Source organism: Sinohyriopsis cumingii, chromosome 3 (genome assembly GCF_028554795.1).
Source record: "Sinohyriopsis cumingii isolate HCF-2022 chromosome 3, ASM2855479v2, whole genome shotgun sequence".
Classification (NCBI taxonomy): Eukaryota; Metazoa; Mollusca; class Bivalvia; order Unionida; family Unionidae; genus Sinohyriopsis; species Sinohyriopsis cumingii.
This window is the reverse complement of record NC_142963.1, coordinates 58,779,626-58,793,031: the sequence shown is the minus strand read 5'-3', so window position 1 is coordinate 58,793,031 and position 13,406 is coordinate 58,779,626. Positions and strand designations below refer to the sequence as shown.

General features: G+C 35.0%; 1 protein-coding gene across 5 annotated transcripts in view; it reads right to left on the bottom strand.

Annotated features, from left to right (window-relative positions):
- LOC149802928 (renalase-like) overlaps nucleotides 1-3,953 on the bottom strand; it is a 41,109-nt gene extending 37,156 nt beyond the window's left edge. Inside the window, exons 1-2 of one of the 5 annotated variants that reach the window (XM_089952419.1) lie at nucleotides 3,765-3,953; nucleotides 2,136-2,241 (exon numbers count right to left, since the gene is read on the bottom strand). In XM_089952419.1, the coding sequence (XP_089808545.1) occupies nucleotides 2,136-2,241; nucleotides 3,765-3,897 (239 nt within the window). In that variant the 5' untranslated portion in view covers nucleotides 3,898-3,953. Of the gene's footprint in view, nucleotides 1-2,135; nucleotides 3,494-3,569; nucleotides 3,696-3,725 lie in introns of those variants that run through there. The other 4 variants (XM_089952420.1, XM_089952421.1, XM_089952422.1 and 1 more) reach the window with 4 other exon arrangements.
- Nucleotides 3,954-13,406: the final 9,453 nt, after the last annotated feature.

Sequence of the window (13,406 nt, the reverse complement as noted above, 5' to 3'; positions counted from 1 at the left end):
AAACAGGTACAAATGTATAACAACAAGAATCCCTTGAAGTGGCTGATGCTCTACTGCCTAATGAATTTAGAGGAATTCAAGATAAGACTGATTCTTGTTCTGAACTGCTCAATGTTGAAACCATCTCTGATATTTTTGAGTGATACGATTTTCATGTAGGACCAACGAGACTTTAAAAGAACTCTTTCAGTAAACCCCCATAATGGTATGACCATCCATTCAGGAGTAGCAACACGATTTTCAAGATGGCTACTGTGTTAACTATACTGGAGGTCAAAATTGCACCACTTTCATTTAGGACTAACTAAACTTTGGAAGGACTGTGTGTGTAAAATTTCATGGTAATCCTCCAAGTGGGTTAGGAGGAGTAACAACAACTAAATTGTGCTAATGGAAGGATGGATGTTGGTTGACACAAGATGATGGACAACTGGCCATCCCATTATCTCTTCTGGTCTAAAACCAATGGAGCTAAAAGCATACAACTAGTGTGCCACTATAGCAAAGGGAAACTTGTATCAAGTATTGCTCCACTCAAATTTTTCCAATTTATTTATTCATTATCTCCAATTTGATTTCAATCCACTGAGTCAATGCAATGAAATTAATCAATCAGCTTAAATGTTCATTCAGTTTATAAACTTATTAAATGAAAGTAATGAGTCTTTTCTTAACTGATTGATTTCAACATGTGATATTGTGCTTGAAGCAAACAATCATGCCAGAGAGCTGTAAGTGCTTGCATTTAAATGAAAAAATATGCTATGATCACTTTAGTAGAAGTAGTTGTCAACTTAGGTGATCTTTTCTATTTGGATAAAATGAGTTATTCAGAGAAAGAAAATTTACATAAAATGGAAGGATAAAATGTAAGGGTGCCACTAAGTCTTCAGTAACTACTCCTCTCTTAATAAACAATGAACATGTTTAATTTTTTGTCAGGCTTTGATTGTCTTTATTTGCTGGACCATCTCCCTTTTTCTGGAAACCAAAGTTGGCCCATACTTTTGATTGCTTCTTCCATGAAATTCAAAAGTTCACATTCACTTTTTCTTGCTATTTTTAAATCATGGCTACATTATGTTTCAAAAATGGATAAAAAGCATGAATCAAACAAAATATTCTCCATATTGTCATTAACTTAGCATAGTCTATACTATCATTTCTATAAATGTATCATTAAAGTTACATATTTTGGGGTTGTTCCAACCCAATGTTAATAATAATTCAATAAATTTACTGGTACTGCAAGGAAAATCGATCATGAAAAGTCACACTCGATTAATCAATCAAACTGGTTGAATGATGCTTGAGTAACTTGATTAATCGGAACAGTACTAACTCTAGCCCAATATAAAAAACCCTTTTCTAAAATGAAAATGCTGTGTGCACTCCAGGAGAAGAACAGACTGAAACTTAGTGCTAATTATAAGAACAAACTTATAGCAAGATATTCTGTTCTGTCAACTCACTGAGTCTTGTGAGAAGAAGTTAAAGAAGGTCTGAATTCCAGTAAATTCCTATCCATTCTTGCTGAAGGAGGTAAAGATGTTACCATATCAGAGTAATACCATATCGGAGTAAGAAATACATCTCGTCGAAGCTATGCAAGAATTTTAAATTCTGGGACAAGTGAAAATGCTGGTGGGACAAACAAATGTTCTGGACAAGTGGTTGAAAAATTGTGATCAGCCCTGAATCCAATGACTGGACATGCAGTTTTGTAGTGTCTCAATATACTCTGAGGAAATTAGTACACTCTGATGAAATTAATACCCTGATGAAATTAATGCACATACATTTATTGGCAATGAAAACCGTTATAAAAATTATCAAAACATTTAAACATTTATCCAATTAATCTATAGTGCCTTTAATGGAAACTGTATATATATATATATATATATATATATATATATATATATATATATATATATATATAAAGTTTCCAAAAGCATACACATTTCATGACAAAATGTATCAAACTGTTCAAGATTATCAAGAATCAGTCATGAAGTCAGACTTCACCACTATTAATGATACTTACGTCCTATATTGAAACATTTCACCAATTAACAAGTATATAATGGTAGAGGAATTCAGTTAATCTAATTATTCAAATACAGAAATATCACCTGGCATGCTTTTGTGAGTACTCTGATGTAGCTGATATGTACTGAGCTCCAAGATCTACAGTGCACTTTCCATCCTTACTGCAACGACTCGTGGACATGCGACCTCCTGAAAAATAAAGTTCATATTACAATCAATAAATAAAAGAATTTATTATCTCTTCTACCATATCTAACAAATCAACCCAGCATGGAAACATAGCTTTAATACTGATCTAACTCATTTTCAACTCTTATAATTCCAGTCTATGCATTTTTTCAGATGCACTTAATTTGCAACCCAAAGTACAAAAATGTTTCAATTTACCAAGTATATTGGCTGTGTACATCAGTTTACACAACTGATTGACCAGTGTGATAAATTTAGCTTAGCTTATGCAAAACTAAGAACATGGGTGGAGTTTATCCACTGAATAACAAATTAAGTGACCAGCTTGTGTTAATAAATTGTCCAGATACGGAAGCTGCTTTCAGTAAATGCCAATTAGTACCTCCTCTAATTTATATGCCCATATGAATTAATTGTAAAACTTGTTTATAATCAAATTTAGGTTATAAGTATAAAAGAAATTGTGGTAAAACTAATAAACTGGAAGCTATTCAGAGTTGCAAACCAATGATAAACAAAAATGACTTTAGTCTTGAAAATAAATTCAGATAAGAGTACTAACTTTTATTGTTAGCATTTGAATGTACTGATTTATCTAATAAGTGTAATTAGACTTGATTCAATTTCATAAAGGATTAGTCTAATCTACAATGCCATGGTAGCTCAGTTTGCCAAACAATAATACCATTATATTATTATTTAAGTGTATAATATGGTCAGTGCTGCATAAATGACAAAGATCATGTTTACACCACTGCCAAATGAGGCATTGCTTCACAGAATGTAAATATCTCTTACTGGGAAGGTCACCCATCTCTCACTAGACTAGTATAGAGTATAGAGGATACCCACCCCCAAAACACACACACACGCTGCACACACAATGGAGATAAACGTTAACAATAAGACTGATCAAATATAAAACAACTGCAATGGTGCATTACTTAAAATACTGCAAATAAGAATATTTAAGATTTTTTTAAAATTAAATATTCGCGAATTTGGCAAAGTTGAGCATCTATAACATTTTGCAGTCGGCATACTGTTCAGTAACATTATTTTCCCGTAATTAATATGATCACAAGTTATGTGAATGTCGTTTCCAGTCATTTGAATGAATTGCAAGCTGGCGATAACCACAGGGGTTCGTTACAAAGAAAATGAGGAGTATCCGTCCATGAATCAATGGATGTGGGGGGGGGGGGTCTAACCTGTAACAATATTATTACAGGTTAGCCCACCCCCACCCACCCCCATCCCTTCATTCATGGAATACTCATTTTCTTTGTAACGAACCCCTGTGGCGATAACTGTGTGATTTACACTACCTAGTAGGAAAGCAGAAGGACCATAAATATACAGAACAATACAGTTTGCAACCTAAAACAAAACGACTTCACAAACATACAAGTACTGTTCAAATTTGCTTAAGTTTCTAAATTTCCCACTCCACTTTGGGTTTAATTAATGACGAAATACATTACATAAGGGTGGGAAAGGTCAGGGGTAACTCTACGCAGTACCAGTTCCTTTGGCCTTATCCCATATTGTCAGTTTCAAAGTTTGCTTAAAATCCTCTTTTAGAAAAGAGGCAACAGAAGCACCGGTCATCCCAGCGCCGGCTACAAGTATATTGTCCACCATCCTCTTCAACATATTAGTTAACTGATATCGTAAGGGATATAAGCATTGAGCGATTTCATTCGGACCACCTCATCTATTTCTGCGAGAATAACATATATGCCAAGAAGTGATATGGGGGCGCTCTACAGATATCATATGAACTTCTGCGAGAGTGACGGGTGTAAAGTGATGTTATTAACATTTGCAACATGCACGATGGAGAGAATGTTGGTATACCTCTATGTTACTTTCACGTACTGTGGCTGAAATTTCTGCGGATATTGTACTTGTGAACACTGTGCATGATCAAAGCACACAGCTAACTAAAATGACAGTTAACTGGTGCTAAAACAATCAGTCTAAATTAGTCTAGAGGACACTATCTTCAGCAGTTATTAAGATAGGGAAAAGGAATTTTGCCAAACTGGACAATGCCAGATTTTGAAAGTGCAATGAATGGATTACCAAAAATATAAAATATAAAATAAGTTAACGGCTCATTTTTTATTAGTCGTACGAGGTCCAAGAAAGTGAAAATGACCAAGCGGAGCTAGCATTGTTGTTTGTTTGTTTGTTTGTTTGTTGTTGTTGTTTTTTTTGGTTTTTTTTGTTGTTTTATATTTTGTTTTTGTTTAAAGGTGTACATTGAAGCAAGACCAAGCTGAATACTTTGTAACCGATATTACACACATCAATCATGCACCAAAAAAAAGCGAAATCAAACGTTCTTTGAACAATACATAAGGTTTACAAGGTCTTTTTAAAATAGCCAGTATAACCAGTGAGGAAAACTAGCGATTTTTTAATATAAAAAATCTAACTAATGCAAAATACGCAACTTTAGAACGTCATCTATACTAATAAAGCACTAGGGTAAAAAAACAGAGCTATCCAAATGTAGACCTTCCATATATTCTCACAGTTGAACACGTATAAACGACTAGTTTCATTTATCCTGAAATTATCAATTAATGAAACTATAAATAATATTATAATTAAAACTTTTAGATACAACAGTATCTAAGCAGTGATTTCAAGGACTATAATTAGAACTTTTAGATACAACAGTATCCAAACAGTGATTTAAAGAACTATAATTAAAACTTTTAGATACATCAGTATCCAAACAGTGATTTAAGGAACTATAGTTAAAACTTTTAGATAAAACACTATCCAAACAGTGATTTCAAGAACTATCGTTACAACTTTTAGATACAACAGTATCCAAACAGTGATTTAAAGAACTATAATTAGAGCTTTTAGATAAAACACTATCCAAACAGTGATTTCGAGAACTATAGTTAAAACTTTTAGATACAACAGTATCCAAACAGTTATTTTGAGAACTATAATTAGAATTATTGTGCTTTTGTACAAAATATTTGTACAAAGATTTTGTGATTGTAAACTTTATAATATTCGACTTTAAAGTAAGAAATAACATCGTTGAAACGTTTTTCTTTTATTAATTTGGTAAACAAATACTGAAATGAACGGTTATAGAGAAGAAAATATTAATTTCATTGCACAATAATTTTTGTATTTATATTTTTTGTAAGTTTTCCACAAACAACAAATAAAATTATTTGTTTGTTGTTGTTGAGTTGAATTATAGTGGCGTGCGTTTCGCATTGAGCATGTACCACTGGTTTATGATGCCACAGGCACCTAATTGATTACTCTTTGGAGGAAGGAATGGAGTCACTTCCTCCAGGCATTTCTGTGTTCACAGAACACTAATTGATTGGGCCGTCAGGTCGAGGTACTTTTGTGTACACATCGATGTGATTGTAAGGCATATGTTTTGTTTGAGTGGGATTGGACCCAGCACACTCTCTGTCATTCATTTGCATTGATTAGCGACTAGTGGGATTGGACCCGATCTAGTTCGTATTTTTAATTTATGATGCGTGCACTGCACGTATGTGTTTTGATGTCTGTCCGTGGCAAAAGGCGAAAGTGGTCAGGCTCGGGCGGAGTTGTCTTGCCACAGGTTAGCAGGGTTTTTCCGATCCAGGGTATTTTTGTTCTAAATTTCCGTCTTTGGAATTTGAATCATAAAAACTCTGTGCTGTTTTTAAGAGAGATAGAGTCAATTGAGGTTGATGTTAGCTTTTAGGTGACAGCATTTGTCGATTGGTTTTGCAGCCTTGTGCTGCTGGCCCTGGATGGAGTTGGTGTTTTTTCCATCTTATTGAGTAATTATTTTTGGGTCCTAATTATCTAGTTGTAAATTTTGGTTGCAGCCTTGTGCTGCTGGCCCTGATAGTCATTGGGTTTTTTTGACTACCTTATACAAGTAATATATGTTCTATATATTTGTTATATTTGCAGCATTGTGCCGCCGGGCCTGATAGTCGTTGGGTTTTTTCGACTACCTTATATGTGTAAGTTTAGGGTCTTAATACGGGGATCCCTGATGGTCTATTCTTGCGACCACCTTATACGTTCTATTTTGGGATTATATGGTTATATCTAGTTTTTGTCTTAGCTGTCACCTATGTAGAAGATAGACTTTTGGAGCTGTTAGTTAGGGTGTTAGGTGAGTATTAAGTTAGGAGAAGTGGAGAAGGATTGTTTTGTTTTTCCCACCACCCACCCCCTGTATATTTCTTCCTGGTATTTGAACTAGGTGTTTTTTAATTTAATGATATTTGTTTGTATAGTTTTATCAGTCAGTGGGCTAGTTTTGATAGAATGAGTTTTTCTATTGTTCAGAATTTGGTACTTGTTTTTTGAGTGTATCTATTTTGTAATACTTTTGGCTAGATTCGGATTAGATTCCCTCGTCGATCACACTCGCCTCTCATAAATGGAGAGTTCGGGGAGACCGAATCCTTGTCTTCGCCATTGGTCCAAATTTTATATATATATATTTTATGTAAGTATTTATTAGTGTAATTTAAATAATTTCGTTGTTTAGCTGGTTTCGGATTAGATTCTCTCGTCGATCACACTCGCCTCTCATAACTGGAGAGATCGAGAGAACCGAATCCTAGTCCCTGCTATTGGTCTAAAAGGGTATATCGCTTAAATAATTATTTATGGTTTGTATTTAAATTTTCGTATATGTTTCAGTTTTTTTAAGGAAAGTAATGATATTGTTGTGAGTGGTGTTTAAATTGGGGTTTGTGCTATTGAGGAATTCTGGATATGTACTCGGCGATCCTATTTTATTCTGTTCCGTTTTGAAAATTTCCCTTTCTTTCCGTAATTTGTAACATATGTTGAATATGTGGTGCAGGTCTTCAGGCTCCCGGCAGTAGAAGCAATTTGGGTTGTGAGGTTTTGGTCCTATGTGTTTTCCGTAGCTGTTAGCCAACTTGGTTTTTCCTGTGTAAATTCTATTTATTACTTTTTGTTCTTTCCCTTTAAGTAATGGTGGTTTTCTATTTCGGATGGTTTCTTTAAGTGTGTTATGTAGTTTTTTACCTGTCTTGGTATTGTCCAAAAAATCCTGCCATTTCTGATTGATCGTGATTGTTATTTGGTTATATATTTCACTAACAATGTATGCCAGTGGTACGTGGTTTAGTTCGCTTAGCTTTAATTTGGCTAATTCGTCTGCTAGGTTGTTTCCTATTATGTTTATGTGGGATGGGACCCATAGGAATTCTACTTGTTGTTTGTTTGTTTTTTTCAGTTGTTTTAGTATTAGATTGGTTCGATTTAGGAAATTTCCTCTACTGTTTGTATTGTTATTTTTAATAGTTGTAAGGACGCTTAGCAAGTAGCTTATTATTACTGTTAGGGGTGGTTTGTTTTCCTCCACCCATTCTAGTGCTTGTAGTATTGCCCAGAATTCTGCTGTGTAGATTGAACAGTGGTCCGGTAGTCGGTGACCAACTTGTATTTTAAGTTTGGGGATTACATATGCAGCTGCCGTTTTTGCGGGTTTAGTGGTTTTTGAACCATCTGTGTATATTTGTAGATGGTTTGTATACTTAGTTGCTTAAATTTCTGATGTTATAGTGTGCAGCTGCAGTTCTTGATTTAATTTATTTCCATGTTTGGTAATAGAGGTATTGATGTTTGGATCTTCGTTATACCAAGGTTCAGGATCGAAGTTATTGTATTTTTTCTTTTTGGTTTATGTCTATGGGAAGTAGTTTTGTTAGTTCGTGCACTATTTTTCCTGCTGGTACGTGGTGCTTTTGGGTGTTATTGAAGGAGATGTTGCATTTCTCTATTGCTAGTAGGGTGGGGTGAGTGTTTGTGTTCGTAATCGGGCTGCATATCTCAGTATTAATTCCTGTCTTCTGAGATAGAGCGGTAGCTCACCTGTTTGTACTTGGAGCTCTGCTAGTGAAGTTGATGGTAATGCTCCGGTGATTGTAATTAGGGCTTTTCGTTGTACTTGCTCTAATTTTTTTTAGTTGTTTTGTTGGTGCTAGGTTGTAAACTTGGCACCCATAATCAAGTTTGGATCTTATCAGTGCCCGATATATTGCTAGCAATGTTTCCTGATTGGATCCCCAGTTCGATCCTTTAAGGCTTCTTATTAGATTGATGTCTTTATCGCATCTTTGAACTACTTCCTGTATGTGTTTTCCCCAATTTAGGTGTTCGTCGAAGTACATACCCAGAAACTTCTTAAATTTGACATATTTAATTACTTGGTTGTTTATTGTAAAGGTCGGTTGTGGTTTATTTATTTTACGTGTGGGTGAAAAAATTATGACTTCTGTTTTCTCCTGTGATAATTTGAACCCCCATTTGTCAGCCCATTTTCCTGTTATTTAGACTATCTTGTATAGTTTGTATGGTTTTTTGACTGCTGGGGTTGCCACCTTTAATAAAATTATAAAAGTTCAGTTCCAGTATTATGGTTTAGGCAACGTTCGTCATATATAAAGCGGTACGTAAAAGGAAACGGACAAATATTATCAATGTGTCGATTAGCAAAGTTTGTATATAAACTTGAAACTTAAACATTTTGGTTAGACAGTATCAAGACGACGAATCTCGTGTGTTTCTTTTAACATGGATCCATTTCCGAATTAACACTATAAATTTGCATATATAAACAATCTTTAAACTTACTGAAGTCATCATTATTTAGTATGGCGTTGTGAAGTGTCGAATTTTGAATTGCAGCAGACTTTGAAGTTGAATGTACTGAGTATTAAATTTTATCGCATTTAAGCCAGAAAGTCTTTGTGAAGGGTCACTTCGACCATTCTTCTTTCGTCTCCACCCATGTCAGTGTAAACTTCAAAGGGGCAGCATTCCAACTCATTGAAATTGACCGGGGTATCCTAACACGGTCCTTGCAAAGTAAACATTTGAGCTACCAACCCTAACCGCTTAGTAGGAACCTATATCCACTTATCTTTTCAAAGGGAAATTGTCACACACTGTCGTTCACAGATTCCGAGCTATCTAAACCTGATGAAAGGAATTATTTCTTTGGGGAAAAATTAGGGACCGCTGCCTGCGATTGGGCAGACTAAATTTGGGCGTACACTTTAGAACAATCAGAATTTAAAATGACGACCTTAGTCGAAATTCTTTAGTCTAAAAATTTCCTGGAAGAGGAAACTTAGTCTCGACTCCCTGGAAGCATAAAGAGAGTAGTGCTTTCCTCGTGAAACAAGAAAGGGACCAGGTGGTCGTCTTGTAAAAAGAAAGACAGGTTTAGTGCTAGGACGCACAAGTTCTGAAAGAGAACAGCAATAAGGAAGATCTGAAAGGGAACAGCCAGAAGGTACGCAATTTTAGTTTCACGTAATATTCTATTATCTAATTGTTTGTTTTATGCAAATGTGTTTGCTATGGCTAGGTTTCCATATTATGTATCGTTTCTTCAATTCTTTGAAATGTGTTGATGCTAGAGTTGTTATGCAGTTTATTTTATTCAATTTCATGGAAATGTGTTGATGCAGGAGTTATTATGCAATTTATTTTATTCAATTTCATGAAAAGTGTTGATGCAGGAATTGTTATGCAATTTACCTTTTAATTATACAGTTATTATTTCGTTGGTAGAATTGATTGCATGCGATCCAAATGTTCATATGTGTAGGATTTCATGGGGTTATGTGAAATAACTTCCTTTGCTTGTTAGGACGTTACAGACTATATGAGTTAACGATACTCACCTAAGTTACAATTTGTGAATTTCATGCAATAGTAATCGAACATGTAGTGGCATGTAAAAGAACGCGGTAATATTCGATAGATGCTCGTTTGGTAATTTAAGACCTGCCGCTGAAAGCGAGGTCAGTGTCCTACCGTACTAAGTCAGAATTTACGCAGTGCGTGGATAGCAACATGCTCTGAATAACGTAAGTGAATTTTATGCACGTCTTTGAGAGTGGGTATACAGAAATATGGGGTAATGTTGTCCTTTAAGGAACAGCTTTCTGAGAGAGAGACGGGACAGTCTGAAGAAGAAGTCCGAGAAAGAAGGATGAGGTCAGAATAAAAGGACCAGGAAGTTCATGAAGGGGCAAAGCACAGACCTAGGAAGGATGAACTAGGAGACGTTGATATATTGTCCAGACAGGAAGGTGATGCAAATAGGTAGTGGACATTGCGCTCTTTTCACCTCTCGTTATGATGATGAAATAAATCCAAATTAGACACCTGTTAAATTATATTGATATAATCTAACTTGAATTGGAGTTGCCGTTATTAATTTGTTCTGATTAAATTTGTTATTTTCTTTTCAAAGGGTCTCGTATTGCTTTATTTCTTCCCAGTATTCTCGCTCAGTTCACTGTTGAAATTCCATTCTTTTTTCACTCCCGCCGGACTATATTATCGAGGGAGATCGTCCTCTAGATAACGCCAGCTAAATCCAATTAACCACCCCTCTTACTAAGACGGCGACGTTGCAAAGTGGGGTCTATCGTCTGTGATTAATTTGAAAGGTGTGAGTGACAGAGGCTGAGTAGGGTATTGGATAGAAATTAGAGTACCATAGCAGTGATAAATTTGGTTATTGTTTAAGCAAGGAATTACAAGAGTGAATCGAGTCAATATATATGCATTCTGTAGTTAGTGCATGCCATTGTTTGACCAATATTACACTTGCTTTTTATTTTATTTATAAACTATTTAGCTACATTTTTACAGACTGAAACTGCTGATACCATTGAAACGCACGACATAATCTTTTCTTGCATTATTTACCAATTTATTGATTTAAAAGTCAAGGCTGACAATTCTTGCTTTATAAATTGAAGAATCATCGTGAAATCGGGGCTTTGAGGAAAAAGTAACAAAACCAAAGTAATGTTTTTGAACATTAATTTCCAAATATTCAAGGCGATCATCCTTTATTACTAGTAAATGAGTTTACACTCTTATGTGTTTCTCTGGGTTCTGATGAAAAATGTAAGGTCGCACAAGGGAAATTAGTCAGCCATGCAACAAAGGCAATTACATGATAATGGAGGGCGAAAAAGTGAGGAAAGTTATATTTATTTTAATTTATGGTTTTGCCAATACTTACAATTAGTTTTGAGATATGGTGGTTCTATAGTGCAAGGATGTCGAAAATGTCCATATGAAATTTCTGACAAATGTATTAGGTGACAAACTATAGACTTCAACTGCAGTCTCATACGGTGCGCTTCAGCGTTATCTTTTAAAAGGGAAAAGGCAGCATAATATTTTCAATATAATGGCATGAAATTATAAATTCACCAAATAGTCTTAACATTTTTTACTAAATATTTTACAAATGTACAAGATAAATTTTGGTTTTCCGAATGTGAAAGGGCTGGTTTTATGGTCTAAATTTTCCAGACGTTTTGGAGAGAGCTTACTGATGGGGTAAATATACCAATGCAGGCTGTGACACGAAGTATGGGAGAGACAAATTAATGGTTGAGTAAATCTGTCATTGGAAGCAATGACTGGAGTAGTAGTAGATGAAATTTTGGCGTTCTGGCGTAGCAGTTTCATCAAAACTTGATGTGTGTAGAATATTCAAAACTTATTTCAGATTTGAAAAATACATTGCTTGTATTCTTTTGGAGAAAGATATAGACTGGTCCTCGCCAGATCTAGATGAGTATCGTATCAAGTTGAAATTGAGTTTGGAGGATCTGAAAACAAAAATAGATATTAAAGAATCCGCAAACTTTATAATCTAAACAAAATCGAAAATTAATATCACTTTCTAATTGTATGCCATACTCCGGGTTAATATATTACCATGTTACTATCGTATTAATTCCATGATAAATACATTGACTGGATTAAAAAATACATCGGCAACGTTTGTAAGTGATACTCCATAGATTGTATATAGACACTGATATTACCTTGCTATTTGGCATTTTTATGCTGCTTGTTTTTCTCATTGTTCACATACCGAATATATGTCACATTACAGCGAGAAGTCTTTTTATGCAAAACTTTTTCACAGATTTGGCACTGTTAATACAAACGCAGGTCCTGTGCAGATTGTGTGGATATATATTGTTTTTGTTGACATGTGCTTGGATAATGTAACATGATTCCTCTGTACGCACCATTCACCATACTCTTAAGAGAAGCTGAAGTACACGTGATGGTCAGCAGACTCCAATAAAAATAACCTTAAGATGAAGTATACGTGATGGTCACTCCATTAAAATACTCTTAAGATAAAATGTAGCACACGCGATAGTCAGCTGACTCCATTAAAAATACCCTTAAAATGAAGCACACGTGATGATCATCTGACGCCATTAAAATACTCTTAAGATGAAGCATACACGATAGTCAGCTGACTCCATTAAAAATACCCTTAAAATGAAGCACACGTGATGGTCATCTGACGCCATTAAAATACTCTTAAGAAGAAGCATACCCGATAGTCAGGTGACTCCATTACAAATTATCTTAAGATGAAGCACACGTGATGGTCATTTCATTAAAATACTCTTAAGATGAAGCACCACGTGATGGTCATTTCATTAAAATACTCTTAAGATGAAACACATGTGAAAATTATTTTTATTTTAGGACAATACGCCTCTATACATATATCTCAATCACTCTGAAGAAAGCACGCTTCTTTATATAATTCGTTTCCAAGGTAGTTCAGCCGTAATAATTTTATCCCCCAATTTATCAGTAAATGATAACCACCTGACACATATACCTATATTTGAGTTAGGGATTAGTTGGTGAGAATAATTTATACAAAGTTATAACTATAATGAACTTAAGCGATATTGCTATTATATGGGACTTAAATAACATAGAAGTACGAAAATCTTTTCTGGACCAACCAACCATGGTTGTTATATACGAATGTCTCTTTGAGGCAGCGGGCATCTTCGCTAGCCAAGGTTCCGATGTGCTAACCCTGTCTACACCTTGGCGGATCGAGCAGATATTTTAGTACTTTGTCCTAGCGACATCTATTGGATTTCATAAGTTGCCTCCTTGGTATGTAATGCCAACTAACCAATAACGTTTTTACAGTTGTGCATTGTACATCAGCCGAAAATGGTGGAAGCAATTGACTTCTAGACGCACATAAAAATCTGCTCGATCCGCCAAGGTGTAGATAGCGTTAAAATATCGGAACCTTGGCTAGC